The 23,078-nt window shown below is 36.8% G+C and overlaps 3 protein-coding genes and 1 pseudogene across 6 annotated transcripts; 2 read left to right on the top strand and 2 right to left on the bottom strand.

Moving 5' to 3' along the window:
• The first annotated feature begins 1,378 nt into the window (after positions 1–1,378).
• On the top strand, positions 1,379–2,300 carry LOC111795906 (uncharacterized). Its single transcript, XM_023678542.2, has 2 exons — positions 1,379–1,537; positions 1,607–2,300. The coding sequence occupies exons 1-2, from the start codon at positions 1,523–1,525 to the stop codon at positions 2,033–2,035; spliced, it is 444 nt and encodes a 147-aa protein (XP_023534310.2). The 5' UTR covers positions 1,379–1,522; the 3' UTR covers positions 2,036–2,300.
• Positions 2,301–3,628: 1,328 nt separating this feature from the next.
• LOC111795930 (PTB domain engulfment adapter) lies at positions 3,629–8,888 on the top strand. 3 transcript variants are annotated; one of them, XM_087124087.1, is made up of 6 exons: positions 3,631–3,969; positions 4,154–4,235; positions 5,472–5,630; positions 7,342–7,555; positions 7,678–7,998; positions 8,255–8,888. In XM_087124087.1, exons 1-5 carry the CDS (start codon positions 3,781–3,783, stop codon positions 7,766–7,768), a joined length of 735 nt encoding a protein of 244 aa, XP_086980213.1. In that variant the 5' UTR covers positions 3,631–3,780; the 3' UTR covers positions 7,769–7,998; positions 8,255–8,888. The 3 variants fall into 3 exon arrangements, with proteins under 3 accessions (XP_086980212.1, XP_086980213.1, XP_023534339.1); XM_087124086.1 differs by having other exon boundaries at positions 3,629–3,969; positions 7,342–7,998; XM_023678571.2 differs by lacking the exons at positions 7,342–7,555; positions 7,678–7,998; positions 8,255–8,888 and adding an exon at positions 5,729–5,988 and having other exon boundaries at positions 3,645–3,969.
• Positions 7,954–8,552, bottom strand: LOC111795929 (F-box protein At3g07870 pseudogene; annotated as a pseudogene).
• A 2,720-nt stretch (positions 8,889–11,608) lies between the features above and the next one.
• Positions 11,609–17,056, bottom strand: LOC111796034 (heterogeneous nuclear ribonucleoprotein 1). 2 transcript variants are annotated; one of them, XR_015421252.1, is made up of 6 exons: positions 16,760–17,056; positions 16,530–16,650; positions 15,990–16,221; positions 14,565–15,753; positions 12,543–12,731; positions 11,609–11,871 (listed from the first exon to the last, which is right to left on the bottom strand). XR_015421252.1 is itself a non-coding variant. In XM_023678725.2 (5 exons), exons 3-5 carry the CDS (start codon positions 16,209–16,211, stop codon positions 12,718–12,720), a joined length of 1,425 nt encoding a protein of 474 aa, XP_023534493.2. In that variant the 5' UTR covers positions 16,212–16,221; positions 16,530–16,650; positions 16,760–17,056; the 3' UTR covers positions 12,062–12,717. The 2 variants fall into 2 exon arrangements, 1 of the variants encoding a protein (XP_023534493.2); XM_023678725.2 differs by lacking the exon at positions 11,609–11,871 and having other exon boundaries at positions 12,062–12,731.
• Between the last annotated feature and the right edge of the window lie 6,022 nt (positions 17,057–23,078).

The following is a 23,078-nucleotide window of genomic DNA, read 5'->3' as shown; positions in this document are numbered from 1 at the left end:
AATAAATAAATATATATATATATAACGAACAAATAACTTAAAATTTATTCTTAATTATATATTTTATTTTTTAAAAAAATATAACTGAGTGATCTAATTATTATAACATATCATCACATTACTATCTTTATTTTGATTCTTTACGTGTGTTCGAGTAAATAATATTAATAATTATTAAAGAAATAAAATTTTATTTACAATTGGTTTCAGTTTGGTATTTAAACGAGCTAGAATAAAATTTTATTTTTATTATTATTATTCTTCTTATTTATGAAATGGTTATTGAAAGTTTTGGCCAATTTTAAGTATTGGTTGGGAGGTCGACATCGTCAAGTAGAAGAGGGATGGCTGCGTGCTTGGGTGGCCTCCACCTCACCCAATCACACTCATCATCCATAGACTTTTTTGCCATGTGGCGGCTAAGTGGGCCCCTTGTTTTCTATTCTCTTCATCATCCACCGTTCATCACTAATCAACATTCAAAAAGTGGGTCCCTTCCTTTATGATGAGTCAATTTTCACACACCATTCCATATGCCACGTCAGTATTTCATACGTTTCGTCGACGGAAGTCCTTCTGCGTTGGCCTCCACCTCCTCGGGCCCACTTCCACGTCTGCCATCTCAATGATTTAAAATATATATATATATATATTTGAAATAATTAAATCAAAACTAATAAGTCTTGTTAAAAAAATTATAATATTTTTACAATTTCTAAGACAAAATGTGGAAGAATTAGATGAACACGACAATATTGTCCACTTTAAGCATAATCTCTCATGATTTTGGTTTGGGCTAGACCTCACACCAATGGAGATAATATTCCTTATTACAAACTCACGATCATTCTCTAAATTAACCGACGTGGGACTTTCATCATCCAATAGAACCAACCACAGTATGCCTAACTAAACAAAATCATTCCTTACAAGGGTGCGGAAACATCTCTTTAATAAGTGAATCTTAAAACTGGAGGGCCGGCGACGATACGTAATGAGCAAAAGTGGACAATATATTTATAACGACGAACATGAGCTGTTGCAATAAAACATAGAGTAATGTGATGGTGTCAAGCTGACAATAATGTAGATTTGCTCTTGTGTTACACATAAATAACTAATTGCTGTTCAATCTGTCAATAATTTTAACGATACCACGGTGTATGAGATCTTATTAAATCATAAACACAAATTGGATTTTGATTAAAAATTACTCAATAATTGAGAGAGAATATGAAGCATAAATTATTAATGAGGTTTAGATGATTAAGGCAAATGAAGAGCTAATTAAGGGGATGATTGATTATAAACACACAATCTTTCACTTGAAGTTGTTTAGCAATTTAAAGTAAATTATGTTGTTGATTTTCGTGAGAGGTAAAGTGTCAAATCCCAATTGTTTTTTGATGTGTCCCCACATGAACACACTTCCAGTTCTATATATAATCCATTCTCCTTCATCATTCTTCCATCCCACCATTTCTTTCTCTTCTTCAATTTCTCTCTCTACTGCAATTTTACCATGGCCACTGCAGAGGTAAATATTGGGTCCTGCTCTGTTTTTCATGTTTCATCAATCTTCTTCTGATACGAGGTTAATTTTCAGGTTGTAACACAGGAGGCAGCTCTCCAAGAAGAAGTAACAACAGAGGTGGAGGTACCACCGTTGAAGGTTGAAGAAGAGGCACCGGCGGAGGAGGTGGCAAAAGAAGAAGCGGCTGAAGTGGCTGAACCCCCTGTTGAAGTTGAGACCAAGGAAGTAGTAGCAGAGGAGGAAGAAGAAGAAGCAGAGGAGGCGGTTGTGGAAGAGAAAAAAGAAGTAGAAGCAGCTGAAGTTGAGGCGGAAGAAAAAGAGGAAGCGCCAGCTGAGTCTGAGCCGGCGGTGGCGGCGGAGGAGGAGGAGGAGGAGGAGGAGGCCAAACCAGAGGCTGAGCCAGCGGCGGAAGAAGAGGCTGTTGAGGTGAAAGAGACGGCTGCAGAAGAAGCAGAGGAGAAACCGGCTGAAGAAGAAGCGGCAGCTGAGAAGGGTGAGTGAAGTTGTGTAGAGTGTGGGTGTGTGTGTGTGTCATGTTTAAGCGGTTGATTGAGTGGGGAAGGGAGTGAATAAGGCAAAAGGGTTTATAGGGATTAGGGGAACTTGTCTTTCTTTATGTGGATGTTTGTTTGGAATGCAATATTTTTGCTTCTCATAATGTGTTTTGTGTACTTCATATAGCTTTGTGTAAGCTTTTGAGTGTCGGGTTAATGTCGTGTTTGGCTTTACCGTTCTCGACGATTAAAAGAGCAAACTCTTCTTTCAATATCTCGAACATTAAGACTCTAAAGTCTATAAACACTCGTTTCAGAAATTAAAGTAGTATTTTACTTTGAAACAGAATTAGCGTTTCAGGCTCTTTACAGGAGAGGTGGGGTACTCAGTCTAGTTCAAGCTCTTTGAAACAGTATTTTACTTGCATGGACCAACGTCTCGGCTGTTGGCCTACCAAGTACTTGTTTGATACTCCTGCTGCCCTCTTAGATTGGGGTAAAGAGCGGTAAGTGCGGTAGAGAGTGACAAAGGACTTGCTCGGCTGGAAATGACAAATTTTTTTAATAACTCATTTGAAAATGTGTTTCAAAGTTAATCCTCGAATAAAGATTAAATGAGTTATTTTGAAAACAATTGAATACTCTAACTATAACGTAAAGAAAGACTTGAGTAGGTCATCAATATGTGACTGACCATGAGATCCCTCATCGGTTGGAGAGGGGAACAAAACATTTCTTATAAGGGCGTGGATATCTCTCCCTAGCAGACGCGTTTTAAAATCGTAAGGCTAACAACGATACATAATGGGCTAAAACGAACAATATTTGTTAGGGGTGGACTTGAGTTATAGAGCTAAACATCGGGGCGGTGTGCCAGCAAGAACATTAGCCTCCAAGGGAGTAGATTGTGAGATCTCACATCCGTTGGAGAGAGGAATGAAGCATTTCTCGTAACAGCGTGGAAACCTCTCCTAGTAGATGGTTTTAAAACCGTGAGTCTGACGACAATATGTAATAGGTCAAAGTGGACAATATCTGCTAGTAGTGGGCTTCAGCTATTAAAAATGGTATCAGAGCCCAACATCGGGCGATATGCTAGTGAGGATGCTGGCTCCCAAGGAGTGAATTGTAAGATCTTATGTCGGTTGGGGAGAGGAATGAAACATTATTTGCAAGGGTGTAAAAACCTCTACTTATCAAATGCATTTTAAAACCGTGAGACTGACGATGATTCATAACCGGCTAATTGAACATATCTATTAGGGGTGAGCTTAAGCCTATGATTTATATATCAAATTTATGTCGTAATTAACTAAGAAGCCTATAATTTTTTATTACACTTTCAACCGACGGTCACATTGTCGTAGGCACACAAAACTATGACGGCGGCTAATTTTTGAGAGGAGGGGTTAAGGATATTTAGTAATAAATTATAGTTTACCATATATATTATATTTGATATTTTATTATCTAATATTTGCCTTATTACCATAGGTATCTTTCTATTTATTGTTATTTTCATTTATTACTATTTTTATATTCTTGTAATTTATTTGATTATAAATAAGGATTAATCAAACAAACACGTATTTCAACTCAATCAATCGGAACAACTGATTGGGCTGGGCCTGACATGGGGCTGTGAGGAGCCAATCCGACGATCAATTAGATAACATTCGAACCATGGAGGAGGTTTCGTTTCTTTCCCGTCTGAATTCTGAGGTGCAGTGTAATTTCAATTGTTCTTAACAAATGGCCACTCTGTTTTCAAAATTGGCGGTGGTAAGAGGCGGAGATGGTGTGTACGTAGCGGCCGTGCCACTAAGAGCCACAAAGGGCCCCGCCCAACTCCTTGCTTCCGCTGCTTACTCTTTTAACATCTGGGATTTGCAGCATTTCATGGTTATCATCGCACCTTCTTCCCCAACTTCTCGTTCTCAGGTTTGTTTTATTAGATTATTCGTTATCCCTTCTGCACAAAGAACGATTTAGTTTGAAATTTGAATTACCCACCTCATAAAAGTGGTTTTCGAGACGGCTTGTGCAATTTCTTAGCTAATTTGTGTTGCGGCTGCTTTTATGGATGGATTGATTGGCGTTTCTTGATTGTTAGAGATGATTGCAGGCTTTGGTTTTTGATTTCCAACCTAAAGATCCGGAAGATATACAAGTTGCTCTGGCTGTTCTTTCTGGAAAAGCAGTACCAGGTCTGTTGTGCAATTGATTTTACTCTTAACTCATTGTCATAGGATAGTTTTCATTCTGATCCAAATGAAAATTATGGGGTTCAAATTATTGTTTGAACAATGTCCAAACTGATGAATGAATGCTTATTGCAGTTCAATTCTGTGAGAGATGTTTGAAACAGACTTATTTGCACTGTTTTTTGTGAAGTTTAATGTTACTTCGATTGGATGTTTGTTCATAAGTCTTTGATTTAGAAGGGCTAGTGAAGTTATTAAGTAACCAATGATTTGGGGAAAGAAAACAAACTAAAAGAAAGCTGCCAAAAGGTGGCATCATTGGTTTGAGTTTGCCACTTCTTGTGTTCATGCAAACTTCTACTCTAACGTCTACTCTAACGGACCAAGTCCACTGCTAGCATGGATGGTTCTTTTTGGACTTTCTCTCAAGGTTTTATAACGCGTATGCTAGGAAGAGTTTTCCACACTCTTATAAAGAATGTCTCGTTCTTCTATCCAACCGATGTGGGATCTCAAAAGTCACTCCCCTTCAAGGCCCAACGTCCTTGTTGGCACTCATTCTCCTCTCCAATCGACCAATGTGGAATCTCACAATTCTCTCCCCCAGACGTTGGGGATCTCATAATCCATCCCCCTTTAGGGCCCAACGTCCTCGACTCTCTCCAATTGACTAATATGGTATCTCACAATTCACCCCCCTTGGGGTCTTAGCATCCTCGTTGACACACCTCTCAATGTTTGGCTCTAATACCATTTGTAACAGCCCAAGCCCATTGCTAGCAAATATTGTTCGCTTTGGCTCGTTACGTATCGCCGTCAGCCTCCCGATTTTAAAACGCATTTGCTAGGGAGAGATTTCCACACCCTTATAAGATTCTTCGTTCCCCCCTCCAACCGATATGAGATCTCTTTTACTACTACACAACTTATTATCTCATTACTCCAATGTAACCGAACTTAAAAGCTCAGGCTCTAACTATTTTCTTTATTTGTTGTGTTATCTACTTTTTGCAAATATTTTCAAAACTCGAGCTCAGTTAAGAAGATGAAAATCATTGCAAAGAAGGGTGGGAAAACAAACACAATTTCAACAACTAAATGGTCATCAAATGGGCTTAGTATTTTTCATAACCATATTCTTGGAATTTTCTGTGGAGCATTCTTCTACTTATTTCAATCATGAGCAATGAACTGAAAATCAATTATCTGCACTGTAACAGTTTTATAACTTGGTGTTAGGAGTTGTTCGTGAAAGGAAGTTGTCGAGGCTGCCAAAATACAAATGTTCATATATTGGATCGTCGGAAGCAAACGCTGTAGAAGTTGCTCGTAAGTTCAACGAAAGTTGGGATACTAATTTGAAGATTGGTCATCATGACTGCAGAGACTACACAAATGGTAATACCAATTCCTTGTCTCAATCTTCCATCGTGTTGATTTCTTTCTCAGTCATCTTAAAATTGAAACTTGAACATTATATTTGTCTGGTTTGGAAGGCTTGGTTGAGGCTCTGCTTGGTGAAGAAAATGTGTTGGAGTACCTTAGACAGAATTCGTTTAGCATTGAATGATGTACAATTCATCAATCTGCACACTTGAATTCATATAATAGCACTTGATCTACTCTGAATGGTTACTTTCTGTATTAAAAATAGTTGCCTTCTATCCAGTTTGCTCTGTGGCTGCTTGTAAATGTGGTGATGTAATTTGCAGAGAGAACAATTTATCTCCACTGGTCTACCTGTTTACCTTTTTTTGTCCTGCTGTTTTCTTGTTTATTTCTTTAAAACGATAAAGAAAATAGTGATGAAAGTTGGTGAAAGTCGATCTGTAACAGTCCAAGCCCATCTCTAACAGATATTGTCCTCTTTGGGCTTTCCCTTCTAGACTTCTCCTCAAGGTTTTAAAACGCGTTTGCTAGGGAGAGGTTTCCATATCCTTATATGCAACCGATGTGGGATCTTATAACCCAACCCCCTTGGGGGCCAGCATCCTCGCTGGCACACCGCCTAGTGACTGACTATAATACCATTTGTAACAGCCCAAGCCCACCCTAGCAAATATTGTCCTCATTGGGCTTTCCCTTCTAAAACGCGTTTACTAGAGAGAGGTTCCACACCTTTGTAGGGAATGCATCGATCCTCTCTCCAACTGATGTGGGATCTCACAATCCACCTCCCTTAGGGGAAAACGTCCTCGTGGTTTTGATACCATTTGTAACAGCCCAAGTCCAAGCCCATTGCTAACAGATATTGTCCTCTTTGGACTTTCCCTTCTAGGCTTCCCCTCAAAGTTTTAAAACGTGTCTACTAGAGAGAGATTTCCACACCTTTATAAGGAATGCATTGTTCCTCTCTCCAACCGATGTGGGATCTCGTAACCCATCTCCCTTAGGGGAAAGCGTCTTCACTGGCACACTGCCTGGTGACTGGCTCTGATACCATCTGTAATAGCTCAAACCCATCGCTAGCAGATATTGTCCTCTTCGGACTTTCCCTTATGGACTTCCCCTCAAGGTTTAAAAACGCGTTACTAGGGAGAGGTTTCCACACCCTTATAAAGAATATTTCGTTCCCCTCTCCAACTAATGTGGGATCTCACATGATCAAAGTAGAGGGACAGGTTCAAGCAAAAGCCAATCGACGAAATGTGAGAGCTAGGAAGGAGAGACGGGAGTCTGGCAGAGAGGGTTGAGCCTGACATGACTCATGGGAGGGTCTAGAACTCATCTTATGCTAAGAAAAATGCTTGCCTTTGAAGTGTAGCTATGATTTCAAGAAGCATAACCCCAAGTAAAGAGATTTTATATAAATAGTGAGAATTGATAAACTTGGGACACTACCAAAACAGAGCTCTACTAATATATGTATAGGAACTATAATTTAAGGGGTAGTTTCATAGCTTTCTTTCCTTTCTTGTTCATTGTTAAGAAACGATAATCGACTCGAAACTCTTAGTAATAGCAACTTAATCACAATTGTCTATTAGATTTGTCTGCTTTGTTCTGCTTGTATTATACTACCATAAGCTACACAGAAGCAGAAGGGAAGATTGAAAAGATTTGAAGAAAACAATTAGTTTAATTCTAAATCATAATGGATATGTTTCAGAACATAGTATCGATCCGATTCAAGCTTCCGAAATGAACAACAGTTTGAAACCAATGGGGCATGTCTTCAAAAGCAACATCCTTGAATTTCCCAGTATTTGGATGGAAAAGAACCAGAGCTCTGTTTCTATACTCCAACAAAATCTCTCCGCTTTTCAAAATGCAGAGAACCCTCACAATTCTGCCTCGAAGCACGATCTTCGACACCTTAAACGGTATCTCTGCTTCTTGTTTAAGTGCTTTTGGCATGTATGTTCCAATGTTGAAACTTTTAACCCAAGATTCCTTCACGCCATACTCTTTCATGACCCAAATCTCCATTTTGCCGTAAGTGCAGTAGACAGCAGCAGAGAGACAGCCATTTAGAATCACTAAATGGTAATTGTTTCGACTTAAGCTCCCCAAATCCGGCTTTGGGATGTCAATGAATTGCTCTGTTTCTAAGTTGAATGAGACAATGGCGCGACCGAGATGGTGTCGTGGAGGCAGAGAAACCCAGTGGAGTCTGCCATTGACAACGGCTTGAGGCTGCCCTTGAGCTAGATGGTGGTAAAGTTTGCCGATGCTTCTCCAATTGGAACTTCCCAAAGTGAAAATTTGAACTTCAGAGTGGCTAAAGCGTCTCTGTATACGGCGAAAGCCTCTGGCATAAACAATGGTAAGCACCTTGAACTGTTTAGTTTGTGGGTGAAATCCAACTCCACAAACCACATCCGGGTTCGAAAATTCCTTGGTTTTGGGGAGTTCTAAGTAATCTCTAGTAAAGGGGTTGTAAATAAAGAGCTTGTCATTGTAAAGAGAATCAGATAAACAGAGGAAGCCATGACATGAACCGACCACATCGTACTCGGACATTGTAGCTGAAAAAGGAGTGAAAATCCTCTTCACTGACAATTTCTCGTCTCTGAAATCAGGTAAATCAACGAAATAGAGCTGATTTCTGATGGGGTAATCACAGTGGAAGATTAAGCAACGGAAGTTATGATGATCATCGACAGAATTGTGCAGGTCAAGAACTTGTGGGTGTTGAGCTAAAAGCCGCCATGACCTGCAAACGTATCTGAACTGAATCAGAGATGAAATGGGTAGGCGAGAAAGGATGCTGAGAAGAACATCGTGAGGAAGATTATCCATTTGGTGAGTTTGTTCTTGACGATTGAGCTTCTTGTTGTGAAGAAGACGAAGAACAGGGTTTGAGGGCATGATCGACATGGTAAAGGCGAAAGGAATAACAGAGGGGGTGAAACTGAATGGATTGAAGGAAAGAGCAAAGAAAAAAAGGGAAGAGGAGAGATGGATGATCAACAAAGTGGACTTTGGTGAAATCAAACCAATAATCAAATGGAGACGGAAATTACAAGGAACGAGTGTTCTTCTCGCTTGCGGGATCCACTTTTTCGTGTATATTCTTCGTCTCATCGTCTCATCTGATGATCATAAAAGCTCGATCAACTCAATTCATCTCGTACCATTTGAATAGATTATGAACTTATTTATATTGGGTTGAATTCAAATAAATGAAAATTTGATAGACGTATGATATAATTATATGTACGTATAATATTTTTATTATTATTTATTCTTCCGCCACTCTTTAAAATAATTTTTAATAAAATATATATTCAAATTCAGCCATATATCTAATTTTATTTATTTATTTATTTATTATGGGTGATACCTTTTTCAATTGGCGATTTAAAAAAGGAGGGATTGTCTAACTTAATCTGAGCCGTTGATTAGATTAAACGTGGACCAATTCCAACGTGATAAGATATTAGGGGTTTCATGCCTCAGCTTACCCAATGTGAGACAGCCACGTCATCACCCATTACGTGATCGATGAAAGCACGCCTTCAATTTTATAACAACCAAATAGTTTTTTTTTTTTTTTTTTAATATAAATTAGAAATATGGAGAAAATAATATTTTTAGAAAAATTATAAGAACTAAAAATATTTAAATAATAAATAAGCGTTTAAATGTTTATTATAAAAAAAGTTATTTATTTATTATGTCGTTTTAAATTTAAAAAATGTAGAAATATTGATGAAAATATCGACCTAGATTTAAAGCATTAAATAATTCTTTAAGAATTTTTTTAAAATTGCGGTGAGTTTGGTTGGTTGAATGTCAACATCGGCATGATGTGGGTTTACCTACATAAAGAAGCTACGGGAAATATTAGTGTATAAGGATTTCGAAAGTAAATGGCAGTTTTCTCCCATATATTCGAGATATGTAATAAAATTAATTCTTTTGGTTCTAGCGGTTTGGTTTGGTTACGAATTTACACCAGATACCATTGTCTATCGCTCACTATCCAACCCTATCCCGTTCGTAATTTTTTTTTATTTAATTTCTATTTTTACAAAAACAAGAGACTTGACTTTCAGGACTGACTTCGTACTGATTAACTAAAATTATCATAATTATTTTAAAAAAATTGTAAGTATCCATAATACATTTATATTAATAACTAAAATTTCATAAACTTCAAATAGAAAACATTTATAAATCACAGTCCGCTAACAAAAAAATAAATAAATAAATAAAATATTCTTAATTATTAAAAAATATGGTAGGATATAGTTAGGTAGTCATCATATTTTTTGGTTGGATAGTCGGATCAGCAAACCAAACCGATTTTTTTATGTTTCAAAAATTCAATCAAACTTAAATCGAAAAGAAAACCTAATCCAACCAGACCTTCATATTTAGGCTGGATAGTCGGATTATTTAGAGCATGTTCACAACGACAATACTACCAAATCAATTACCCATCTATGCTACAAACCACCACTACCATGTCACTCACTGGACTTTCTCCACTCCCCGTCCATGGTGCCACCGCTGGTGGCATCTGATTCTCTATTAACCATCAATGCCATACATTATGTCATATTGACGTAGAAGTAGAACGAAACGCTCCCACAAAAAAAAAAATTTAAAGATCAAAACTTTATCTTTTTATTAATGACAAGAAATAATTCCAAAAAGATGGAATTGATGGTGACAGTGAGAATAAAGTGGTTTTTTTTATTTTTTATTATATTATATATATATATATATTCTCCTAATGAATTAAGAATAGAATGAAAAGGTATGTGTTATGATTTTAATGCATTTAATTATTATAAGTTGATATAGACGATGCATTTTTTACTATGACCACTAATAATTAAATTTAATTCATGTATTTATATTTTTTTTAATCTAAAAATCCACCTCTAGAATAAAATTATCTTAATGTCATGAAAATAAATTAGAAATATAGCGAGAATAAAAATTGAAATAGAAAATAAAAAAAATCTCTAATCTACCATACGACAACTTATGGATGCATGAATCAATACTACATTTAAGTGTAGATGAATCAATACTACATTTAAGTGTAATCCCGTTAATAATTTATTTTAAAAAAAGATAGTAAAGGAAAGAAATAATAATTAGTAAACGAAATTCATATAAATCTGAAAAAAAAAAAAAAAGAAAAAAAACTGTAATCGGGAAAATATGGCTATATAGAATTAATATGGGCCATATTTGCTTAGAGGCCCATTAAAGCCGTATTGGGCTTTCTATATTGAAGCAAGAACAGCCCATTACTTTGTAAGCCCACCTCTGTCCGTTGAAGATAAAGTTGGACGATATTTGTTGAAAATGCGTTCGAATCCTATCTTTCACATTAGAACACAATTTTTATTTTATTTTTTTGTCTGTCTAATTTTTTACAACAATTTTCTCACAAAACAAAAGTTAAATCATAAATATCAAAATCAAAATCCCCGCTAAAAACTCAACAAAATATGAAATCAAATAAAAAAAAAAAAGTCAAAACGAAATATCATCTTTCATCAGAATAAGAACATATCATAATAACAGTCAAAATCTATCATCTTTCATCATAATAAGAACAAATCATAATAACAGTCAAAATCTATCGCTACGGTTTGATAATGTCGATCCTCAAAATCATGTTCCAACTTCTCAACGTGCCTCCCCCTCTCTTTCTGTACATTAAATCCAAACATATCAACTAACATTCAACTACGTACAACTATTATCTTGATTGAAAGTAGTAATTTTAGATACTGGGTAACGAAGGAAGGAGGTGAAATGAGGTGTAGATAAACAATTTTCATCAATATTAACGAGAATTAATCAATATTTTTAAAACTATACCTCATTAAAGTCACATCAATCAAACTAAGAAATGTAGAACTTTTGCTTGAAAAAAAAACAAAAAGAAAAGTTCTTTAACTTTTTTTTTTTTTTTTTTTTCCTTTTTCCGTTCACTTTTTACTCTCAATTTCCAAAGGAAGAAGCAAAAAAGAATCAGATGTAAAGCAATTTAGAGAGAGAAGCAAACAAGGCTCTGTTTCAGCTGTCAAATCTGTTCATGTTCTTCACAAACAGTGTTCCTTAATGGGATTCACCTGGGAAGCCACAGAGTGATGAGGCTGCCCCCATTTTCCTCTTCACAGTCCCATTTTCAATGCCAGCAGACATGTCCTAGTGCATGACACAATACCTATTCCAAGCCACACCGCATGCTCAGCAGATTCCAAAAGACATATCAGAAAGTTAGAACACAAAAGGAACCCCACAAAACAGGGCACTCAGATGAGAAGAATCTGAGATTGTTCCTGTTCTACCTTTCATAAATCATCAACATTCAGAGCAGCAGAAACTAAAAGCATCAATCAAACAAGAATTTCAAGTCGGTTAAGACGACGAATTTGTGGTTATAATAGGGAGCCGAGATGGATATCCCTTGAATGTTTTTTTTTTTTCACACAAACAGTTCAAGAAAAAGAGGAACTCTGATACAATCTGTTCACAAACAAACCAAAATGATGGAACAAAGAGCATTCCTCAACAAAGCTCACAACTTTGGCTAAGGCGTTACTACTACAATTATGATGAACTTGACCTTGAAAATCAAAAAGGGTGACCTTAATTAAAGGGGAAAAGAAAAAGGCTTAGTCTATCATATTTTGTGGATGCCCACCTCACTGAAGATGCATGATGATGATACATATTTTGCTATACTGCCGCAATCTGATTTTACATCTCACTCATATATAAGAGGAAAAACACACACAAAAAAAAAAAAAAAAAAAAAAAAAAAAAACCAAAAGAAAGAACAAATTCTAATCAAAACTCAAACCTGGACACAAAATCCCAAGTGGCTCTAAATACCTTTAAGATTGGTTCTCAGCATCTGCACTCAGTTAGCTTTAGATAATTCTTCTTTTTCCTTTTCTTTTTTTCTTTTTTTGTAGGGTAATTGAACTGAATATTCTATGGATTGGCCCGCAACTTCACATGCTTCACCAATTATCTTCATCTACTATGTTGACATATCCGATCATTCCTAGGTAGTGTTTCCTGAAGCAAAAATGAGGAGGAGACTGCAGTTAATATCAGAGAATATTCTCTCACTCCATTTCTAATGCATCTCATTTCCTTTTTACCATAAAAGTACATATATATAAAAGGAGGAATAAGAATAACACTACAACGAGATCATTCAGCTTCGGCATCCTAAATTCAATTCAACATCACAGATAATCTGATAGCGTTTTGTGATTTCAGCTGACACTTGTTAATGAAAGCTTTCAAAGAGGCTGTACTAAATTTACTTAATGCCCAGTATGCTCGTTAGGACATTGTAAATGCATAATTTCACTACTCAACTTCAGGTTTGAGTGATAATGTGAGATCCCACATCGGTTGGGGAGGAGAACTTAATATTCTTTATAAGGGTGTGGAAACCTCTCCCCAGGAGACGCATTTTAAAAATCTTGAGGGGAAACCCGAAAGGGAAAGCCCAAAGAGGACAATATTTGCTAGTGGTGGGATTGAGCCATTACAAATGGTATTAGAGCCAGACATCGAGCGATATGCCAGCGAGAAGGCAGAACCCCGAAGGGGGGTGGACACAAGATGGTGTGCCAACAAGGACGTTAGGCCCTGAAGGGGGGTGGACACAAGATGGTGTGCCAACAAGGACGTTAGGCCCTGAAGGGGGTAGATTGGAGGTCCCACATCGATTGGAGAAGGGAACGAGTGTCAGCAAGGACGCTGGACCTTGAATGGGGGTGGATCGTGAGGTCCCACATCGGTTGGGGAGAAGAACTTAGAATTCTTTATAAGGGTGTGGAAACCTCTCCCTACGAGATGTGTTTTAAAAACTTTGAGGGAAAGTCCGTAAAGGAAAGCCCAAAGAGGATAATATCTGCTAGCGGTGACTTGGGTCGGGTTGTTACAGATAATGAGCATGAGCATGGGAAGGAACAACCATGCTTATTAGTGTGTGTCAAAGACGAAAATTCTACCAATGTCCTAGAATTAGTTAAATACTTGAAATTGTTGAGTTAAAATGAGTGAGCCGCACAGCTTCAGGCTCGCATATATGCACATGTGAACACAGAGCATACAAACAGGACCAATAAAAATTCAATCATCATATACAAGAAAATGAGAGAAATAAACTTATCCCTGAAAAAGAACAAACCATTTGAATTGATGTAAATCATGTTTCCTTCTTTTTTCTGGTAACCCAAGAAAACAGCCACTTAAGCCAGACATTGCAATAATACAAACCAACATGCAGGAATAATGTTTTAATTCCTCATATCTAAAGTCCTTAGACAATATATTATCAAACACAAGATCCAAGCACCAAATATCTCCCGTGTGAGATCCCATGTCGGTTGGGGAGGAGAACGAAACATTCTTTATAAGGGTGTGAAAACCTCTCCCTAGCAGACACGTTTTAAAAACCTTGAAGGGAAACCCCAAAAAGGACAATACCTGCTAGCGGTGGATTTGGGCCGTTACATCCCGACATTCATGATAAGGTTCGTTGGGAGCTACCAAACATTCTTATAACAAAAAGGACAATATTGAGCATACATCTTTCCCACTCTGACTATATAAAAGAAAATGTAGAAATATGGCAGCTAACTTAACAATATGAGTTTTCTTGGTTGGCAACTCAAAACATTCATGTATACTATTGAAATGTGCTATCTAAGATCTTGATCATCAAGTGCAGAATTGAAATGTGCTATGATAGCTTTCTGTGAGATGCAAAAACAAAATATAATTCATGATCTGAGCATTTGGAAAACAAAATTCATCACGAGAGAAATCGGGAGATACGACTAAAACAAATTGAAAGAGGCATTGCATAAATTTTGAATCATTGGCTCTAACCTCTGCTCGACTGCCTCCTATTAACGCTTTGACCACCAATGAAACCAGGAGAGCTTCTGGATGAGACATCTGAGGCAGCATTGCCAAGTCCATAACCAATGGGTCCAGATCCATCTCTTTCAAAATTGGAAGGTCCCCACGTGGGATCGCTGTAATTAGCACTGTAGAAATCGGCCAAGGACCCGTCAAAACCAACAGAGGTAGAAAATGATGACGTCGGAGGCAAAACAGTACCACTGTTCCTCCCATACCCTCCAGCTCCAAGAGTATAACCACTGTCAACACCTCCATAATTTAGACTCCCGGAGTTACTAAAAATATGATTTCCTCCCGCTTGAGACGAGATTCCAGAACTACTCCAGTTAACTCCAGAATTGGCAAATGCATTTCCTCCAATGATGCCGCTTGCTGATCCCAAATGAGCATTGGAATTGGCAGAGTTCGAACCATTGTTCAGCCCTCCACTTCCCCACAAGTTTTGAGTTGCTGAGCTGAAGAAGGATGAGTTTCCTCCATTGCCACTTTCAAAACCTATGTTGTTAAACCTATCAGAATTACCAGTATAATACGGGCTCAGTCCCCGTCCATAGTTGAGATTATTGGCAAAATTGGAAGCTCCACCGTACCCCGGGTTTAAACCAATCTCAAAGTTCACTCCCATTCCATAACCTGAACCGAACGGAGTGAATACACTTCGACCACTAGAAACCGGACTAAATCTACCATCCATTCTAACACCATAGCTTCCAATTGTACTTGAACTGTACCCCTGAGTGTAACCATTAAGGAAGCTATTGACCCTACTCTGACCATAATTGTATCCACCCAGTGGACTACGGCTAGGACCTGGTGACAACTCTTTCGGAACTGCACGCTTAACTTCAACCATTTTTCCATTCAGTTCATGGAAAGTCTTGATAAGAACCTTATCTACTGCATCTTCGTTATCATATGTAATAAACCCGAATCCTCTGGGTCGAAGAGTATTGTGGTCGTACATCACCACAACATCTGTAATTGTCCCAAATTGATCAAAATAGCTCTTGAATTCGCTCTCTGTAACAGTCGATGCTAAGCCCCCAACAAATATCTTTTTAGTTCGTCCAGCACTAGGAGAAACATTAATGGTACCACTGGTTCTACCTACAATGTTCTGGTCATTCCTGGGAACAGCCCTTTTAGCCTCAACCTGAGGATGAAGAAAACTCAACAATGAAGCTCGAGTTCAAATAGCACAAAAATGGCGAATGCAGACTATTTTGATTGAAGGCAAGCTGAAACGCTAATATGGAAAAGAAATTCAGTCTTCACGGAATCAAAAATTTCGAAAAGGAAGAGAATAAATACTAAACAAAACGTTTCGAGTTTCGAGTCATGAGCTATCTTTGCAGGTCCTGAGATACACATCTAAGGTTTAACACTCACCATTCTTCCATCAATATTATGCTTCTCCCTTACAACTCTATCTGCAACAGTTGGATCAACAAAAACAATAAAGCCGAAGCCACGACCGCGACCTGTGATCCGATCCTTCATAATCACAGCTTCTACAACCTCACCAAAGGCACTGAAATACTCTTTAAGACGTTCTTCATCAGTATCCCAAGATATTCCACCAACAAATAACTTGCCGCTATCAGTTTGCATTTCCTTTTTCCTACAGACCACAGCAACACAAGCCATATCACTCAGATGTCCTAGCATTCATACATTTCCACCCGATTCAAATAAAAAAGGAAAAAGAATTTTAAACTCTCAATATCGATTGCAGATGTTAATATAATGAACTGGGGGTCGACCAAAATTCGTGGGGGGACAAAATCAGCTATGGCGATTCATTCTAGTAGAAGATCGGTGTATAAACATAAGCTGAAGAATTGTAATCCGTAAGTTCATGAAGCTGAAAGAGGAGGAGGAAATTGAATAAAATGCCGGTGAATAACAAATCAATAACAGAAGCAGTACCTTATTTGAATCAAGAGGCAATCCAGGAAATGTATATCCCGAGAGAACAGATAATGTAAAAATCAATTTGGGAACACTGGATCCATCGTCGATCAATTGCTCGACCGAAAATTCAACAAACCTGAGAAACCCAGAAAACATTTGAATCAAAAGAAGGATTAACGGGATCCAAACTGAATTGAATTCCTCAGAAGATCGAAAAATGAAGTCCAGATTTCCATAAAACCGACCGATTATCGAAGACCCAGAAAGCCAAATCTGGCAAAGCTAAGATCTGAGAGGATGCACGATGATAAGGACAGCGAGAGATGGCATTTTCATCCTTCTCTGTAAATTATGTCCCGAACTTTTCTTACAGAATTTGATTATGAAAATCAAATTCGGTTTCCAAGCAGATCGGGAAATTTTATTTATGTTTAAACAAATCTGTACACTACAAAGAGAACGAACGTGAGAAACATACAGCTTGTAAGTGTTAGTGTCACAGCCATAGAAGGGAAAATAGGTTGTGTGTGGACAAGAGTAGTGTTATACGCGAGTTGGCCATTATATACTATCAAGAGTCGAGATAGAAGTGTCTTGATGAAGAATGGTGCATACTAAGATTATCAAGCTAGGGCCACGAGTCATGAATTTGAAGGTCGGAGTTTTATCGTGAATTTACATCGATGGATATCGAGTTATATAAGTGAAAAACATAAAACTCACTAAATTTGGTATCGATCCGATAATGGACCATCCACTTTAGCACGATTTCTTAATCATTTTGATGTGTGTGGGGGTGTGGTGTTACGGTTGTACTTTTTCAACCGTGTGGCGTCTTGATCTTGGCACGCTCACGACAAACCTTAAAGAGAACTCGAGCCCCATATTCATTTTCACTCGATTTTGTGGATTTGTTGCTCCTTAGCGAGGTTTGTCTTTGCCAACTGAACATTTGCGTGAAATCTAAACTTGTTCGGCCATACACGCTTGTGTGCATGCTCAATCGTTTGCGACACAACCGACTTGTCTCTGCACTAGGTCAAGTCATTCGACTCGACCTTGCTTCTATTCGGGGCCAAGGTTTCTCAATGCAACGTCACATCTCATCATCTCATCTCGGTTTCCAACAACACGACCCATGCATCGTGATGTCATCCTATGTCTCGAGACATCTTGAACATCCATCCATCCGGGTTCTCATCGAGCATTGAACTCTCCCATGTCCATGCTAGACCATTCATCAGTTACGGATAGTAGATGCATAATCCAACCTTCGACACATGAATTGGGGCACAATATCGGCTCACCTGTGTCGTCCGGTATTGTACTTGAAAGACTTTTCATAGGAAGACACTCGAGTCGCTCGTCCTGCAACACTCGCCCATGCTGCGTCATATAAGGTAGCTCACTTAGGCCACAAGGCCCAAGTGGTGGAGAGCTAACACTATGTCTCCACTAGTAGAGAAATTTTCAATCTCGAGTAAATTTCATTTTAGAGAGTAGACATATAATCCCGTGCATGACACTTCATTCTAGAGGCATATACCGAAATGAAAACTAAGTCTAACCATACATAGTTCCAAAAATAATTTTATTTTTAATTTTAATTTTTATGTTTTACATTAATTACATATCATATCCATTAATTAACATAAACTTCTGATAGAGGTGACTTTTCACATTTTTTGTTAATGAATTTTCTCTCTAATACACATTTGCATTTATTAAATAATACTTGCAACTTATTCCATGTTTTTTTATTAATTATAAATTCTATAAAACTTTATATCAGCCTAAATTAGCCTCAATACTTGTAGACACAGTAATTATTAGTTTTTTTTTTCTTTTTCAAAATGAGTTATTATTAAAAAAAGATTTTGATATGTTAATTAAATTTATTTACTAATAAAAATGAGCATAATTAATTAAATTTATTAAAACCATTATATATATATATATATTCATAATTTAAAATGAAATTCATAAAAAATTGAGACATTTTTAGTTATTACAAGGACCACAACATGCATTTTGTGGTTATTATTTTTTGAAACTTGCATATAATTTTCATTACCAAAACTATCCTTTTGTATCTATTTATTTCCTATATGTGACCTTATCAAAGGGTCATTTTCGTCCTTTCACATATTATATTTTCAAATCTACTAATCTTTTCAAAAATTTATTTATTGTTAAGTTACACTAATAAAACTTATAACTCATCAGTCTGCTAATATATTATTTTAAAATATAATTAATTTTATTATCAATATTAAAAATTATATTTCAAAATTTTTATTTATTTATATATATTTTGTAAATTGATTTATTATTATTTATTGATGGATTGGGTTAAATTTTTCATTTATTTAATTTTTAGTAAGACCATCCAACCAATTTAAATGTTATATATATATATATATATATTCAAGAAATTGAAATGTAATTTCTCCAACAAATTTGTTGGGTTTTATTATGTCCTAAAACTCATAGTTTGTAAACAAAGATATATTCTATTTTCAATAAAGTTATTATTGATGTTTATTCAGTAATAAATTGTTATTGAATAAAGTGAACTTTACGATCATTAATCTAAATCCAATAAACTAAGAACACTCTGGCTATAGTATGATTACTTGAACTATATGTAGAGACATAAGAGTGGATCAAGTTCAAGTATATAGTCAAAATGATCTATAGTATAAGGATAAGGCTGAGTACCTTATTCTGGGGACACTATGGATGCGGCCCACTTTTGTATATGATATAAACAATGTGATCACTAAATTGTGCATGTGGAGACATGTGAGTGGGGGCGTCCTATGCAATGAGTATTGCATAAGATCGGACCATGAAGAAAACCACTCTCACTTTATAAAGTCGTTTACTGTTGAGACTGATTTTCTTTTCATTCGATAACCTAGGTAACTCGGTTTTAATCCTGAGCTAACCATGAACTCCTGTTTATTCGGAATTATCCTTAGATTTGCATGGGTGAGAGTGGCTCTAGTTCGCCGACTCAACAGGCCTCCCATTTCAGGGGTAAGACTGGGTGAATGGCTGGGGACATGGGGTGCAAGACGGAATTCACTCCTACCCACTTTTAGGGATAGAAGAAAGGTAGTTCCCTTAAGCACTGACTCCATGTCTTGAACAAGGGGCCCCACCCTCTCATTGGCCTGAGAGGGATTCGGTTTACTGGTTGGACCACAAACCAATTGTTCATTAGAGGATCAGTGAGACATAAGGAACAAGAAATAACTTCAGGGGTAAAACGGTAAATTGACCCAGCTCTAGTTACGAACAACCTGTGAAGGATCGACTTACTAATCATGGTTATATCAGATGGACAGAAATATATCTATAGTGAGGGGAGTGCAACTACTAGGCTATAGTGGAGTGTCCTAGTAGTTAACGAATGTTGGTTAACCAGGTTAATGAGTTTAATCGGTTAATCTTGGATCGTTGGAGCCCATGATCTATAGGTCCATTAGGTCCCTCTGCTAGCTCATATCGGACTAAACCATAGAACAGTGTGACGAGTGAGTTCGAAGTGTTCGAATTCAAATTAGGGAATATGCGTTACATATATACGATATATTTAACCGCAATTTTGTTTTATTTACGAATTAAACGAAAAGAGAGAATCTGAGATATTTAAATAAGATTTAAATATCTTAAATCAATTATGTGTCGGAATTGATTGGGATTGACATTTGAATTAATATTAAATATTAATTAAATAGTTTAATTAATCATTTAATGTTACTTTAATTTGAAATTCATTATTCAAATTAATTGTTGAATTAAAATGAAGAAAGTCAAAATGTTGACTTTCATCTAATGGAAAAATCCATGTTAGTGGAATTTTGAGGTGTCAAAATTTGGTTTAACCAAACTTGCATGTTTGCCAAATAAACCCCACAAGTTTGAGTGGAATTTTGAGTGTCAAAATTTGGTTAACTCAAACATGCATGCTTGCCACATAATCCCAAACATTTGAGTGGAATTTTAAGTGTCAAAATTTGGTGATCTCAAGTTTGCATGAACATGCAAACTTGACTCTTTAAATAGAGTGATCATGATACTTGGAAGGGATTCTTCTTAATCTTGATGAAAAAACCTTGAAACAAACACTCTCTTTCACATATACAAAATCCCTCCCAAGTTTAGTCACTCACCGGATTCCACAATCCCGTTCTAAGGCCGGAGGATAGTGGAGAAGACACTAGTGGTGGTTCGAAACCGGTTCGTGAGGCAAAAGGAGTTTGAACTACAAAAGGTTAGTATTTAAACCCATTAAGTTTTAATACTTATGAACATGCTAGTTATTTACAATAATTGATGTTCTAAAAGTGCCTAAGATCCAAATTGCTTCCGCATGTGTTATATTAACACCAACAATTGGTATCAGAGCAAGTTTTAGGCACTTTATTTACATTAATTTGATCATGGTGGGTACCATTTCATGCATGAAATTTGTGGTTGCTAAAGTGGATGGTTTTGGTTTTGGCATTTTTTTTTATGCTTCCATTTGATACAATTATTGTAATAAGCCTAAGGTGTATGAGCTTTAATGAATGAAGAAAGGTCTGTAATTTTTATGGAGTCATTAGAGTCCATTTTAGGTTGTAATTGATCGAAAATGGAAGAGATAAGCAAGCTGAACCGAAGAAGATGGAAGAGGCGGTTCGGGTGTTTTTTCTGTCGTTGGGGACCGATTGAACATTTTTAAGGGTTGGTTTGTCCAGTTCGTGATCCTCGGGAGCGGCTCAAGTTATTTTTAATTATTAATGTAATAATTTAGTTAATTGCTTGCTTTAAAATGCCAAAACCAACCCACTTTAGTGTGTTTAATTAATTATGCATTATGAATGTATGTTTTAATTAAATAGAAAATGTATATGCATAAAGTATGTCATATAGATTTAAAATCCCACCATAGGCTAAGCATGTTTCATGCATTCCAAGTATGTTATAAGTGTTATAATGTATAGTATGCATGTCTTAGGGTTCCATGAGTGATAGATATAAATTGTTATATTATTGCATGGAATGGATGATTATATAAATTGTTATATAAATCATGTTATAGGTTATTTTCAACGTCATAAAATGAGGTAGACGTTAAAATCTATAATAAAGATAAGTGCATGCTCACTAAGGGTTAAGAACCGAGCACGATCAATTTTAACAGTTAAAAAGGGTCGATGTCTTATAAAATTGCGGTTACGAGAAAGCTCAACTGGCACGATCTTGTCTAAGGCTGAAGGTACTTAAGTTGACGGTTTACGGAACACCTACTACCTGGAGATCGGACCAGTACTTGAGCTTAGTTAGCCCAGTTTTATGAGCATGCTTAAGTGATGTAAGATTTAGAAAAATCGAATAGACTTAAGTTATATTTAATTAGCCGGAATATACTTAAGTAATGAGTATACCCAACCATCTAAAATACTTAGTGGGAGGAAAAAGGTGTATAAGATACATCGTTTTCTCTTCACGCTCTCCGTAAAATTCACACAGTGAGATTCATGCTCGGCCTCGTGTCGCCCTGGGAGCGTCCTCCATTCGGAAGGTATTTGCATGAATAACAAGGTGAATTGAGAAAGTATTTATAGTAAGTGGGAGAAGGAAGTCAACACGTCCTATGGTCTCCACCACTAGGTTGCACTGTGAGATTCCCATGTTCCGCCTGCATGTTGCCCTAGAGCAACTACCCATTCGGAAGGTCGTAACATGGGAGTCGGAACAACGCAAACTCCAGAAATGGATAGGATTTCTTAGGTCCATTCCTAACTTTGGCTTTTTCATTCGATAGCGTTGTTGGGACCGATTTCTGAGGTCTGAAATTGGTGGGTCACACTTGCGAAGAATTACTAAGAGTTAGTATATTCTTGACCAAAATAGCGATAACTAAAACACTATAGGAACAAGAGTTATTTTGGAATTAGTGTTTAAGTCAAGAATGTCTTGGTTTAGTGAATGAGTGATTGACTGCCCCTCGGTAGCAGTTGCTCTAACTCACTAAAGTATCGTTGCAAATTAATAATGATTTGGGTACATTATTACATTTGCTAAAACTGATTGGATTAAACAGGATTAAGTCAAATCACTAATAGAATTTTCTTTATATCACAGCATGACAAACTCAATAGTACAATTACTCGCTTCTGAGAAATTAAACGGCGACAACTACTCAACTTGGAAATCAAACCTAAACACAATACTGGTCATTGATGATTTAAAGTTTGTTTTAACTGAGGAGTGTCCTCCAAACCCAAACTCAAATGCAAATCGAATAGCTCGGGATGCATATGACAGATGGATAAAGGCAAATGATAAAGCCCGAGTGTACATTCTAGCCAGCATATCTGATGTTTTGGCTAAGAAACACGATGTTATGGGTACTGCTAAAGAGATTATGGAATCTCTAAAAGGGATGTTTGGACAACCGTCCTTCTCCCTTAGACATGAAGCCATAAAATACATTTACAACTGCCGTATGAAAGAAGGGACCTCAGTAAGAGAACATGTCCTGGACATGATGGTCCATTTCAATGT

Source organism: Cucurbita pepo, chromosome 5 (assembly GCF_057944985.1).
Source record: "Cucurbita pepo subsp. pepo isolate OVF chromosome 5, ASM5794498v1, whole genome shotgun sequence".
NCBI lineage: Eukaryota > Viridiplantae > Streptophyta > Magnoliopsida > Cucurbitales > Cucurbitaceae > Cucurbita > Cucurbita pepo.
This window is presented reverse-complemented; position numbering and strand designations above follow the sequence as displayed.

Coding starts and splice junctions, on each gene's coding strand:
- LOC111795930 (XM_087124086.1), top strand. CDS start 3,781: ATGGCCACTCTGTTTTCAAAATTGGCGGTGGTAAGAGGCGGAGATGGT. Junction 3,970..4,153: donor CCCCAACTTCTCGTTCTCAG/GTTTGTTTTATT, acceptor AGATGATTGCAG/GCTTTGGTTTTTGATTTCCA. Junction 4,236..5,471: donor TTCTGGAAAAGCAGTACCAG/GTCTGTTGTGCA, acceptor ACTTGGTGTTAG/GAGTTGTTCGTGAAAGGAAG.
- LOC111796034 (XM_023678725.2), bottom strand. CDS start 16,211: ATGCAAACTGATAGCGGCAAGTTATTTGTTGGTGGAATATCTTGGGAT. Junction 15,754..15,989: donor ATAATATTGATGGAAGAATG/GTGAGTGTTAAA, acceptor CTTCATCCTCAG/GTTGAGGCTAAAAGGGCTGT.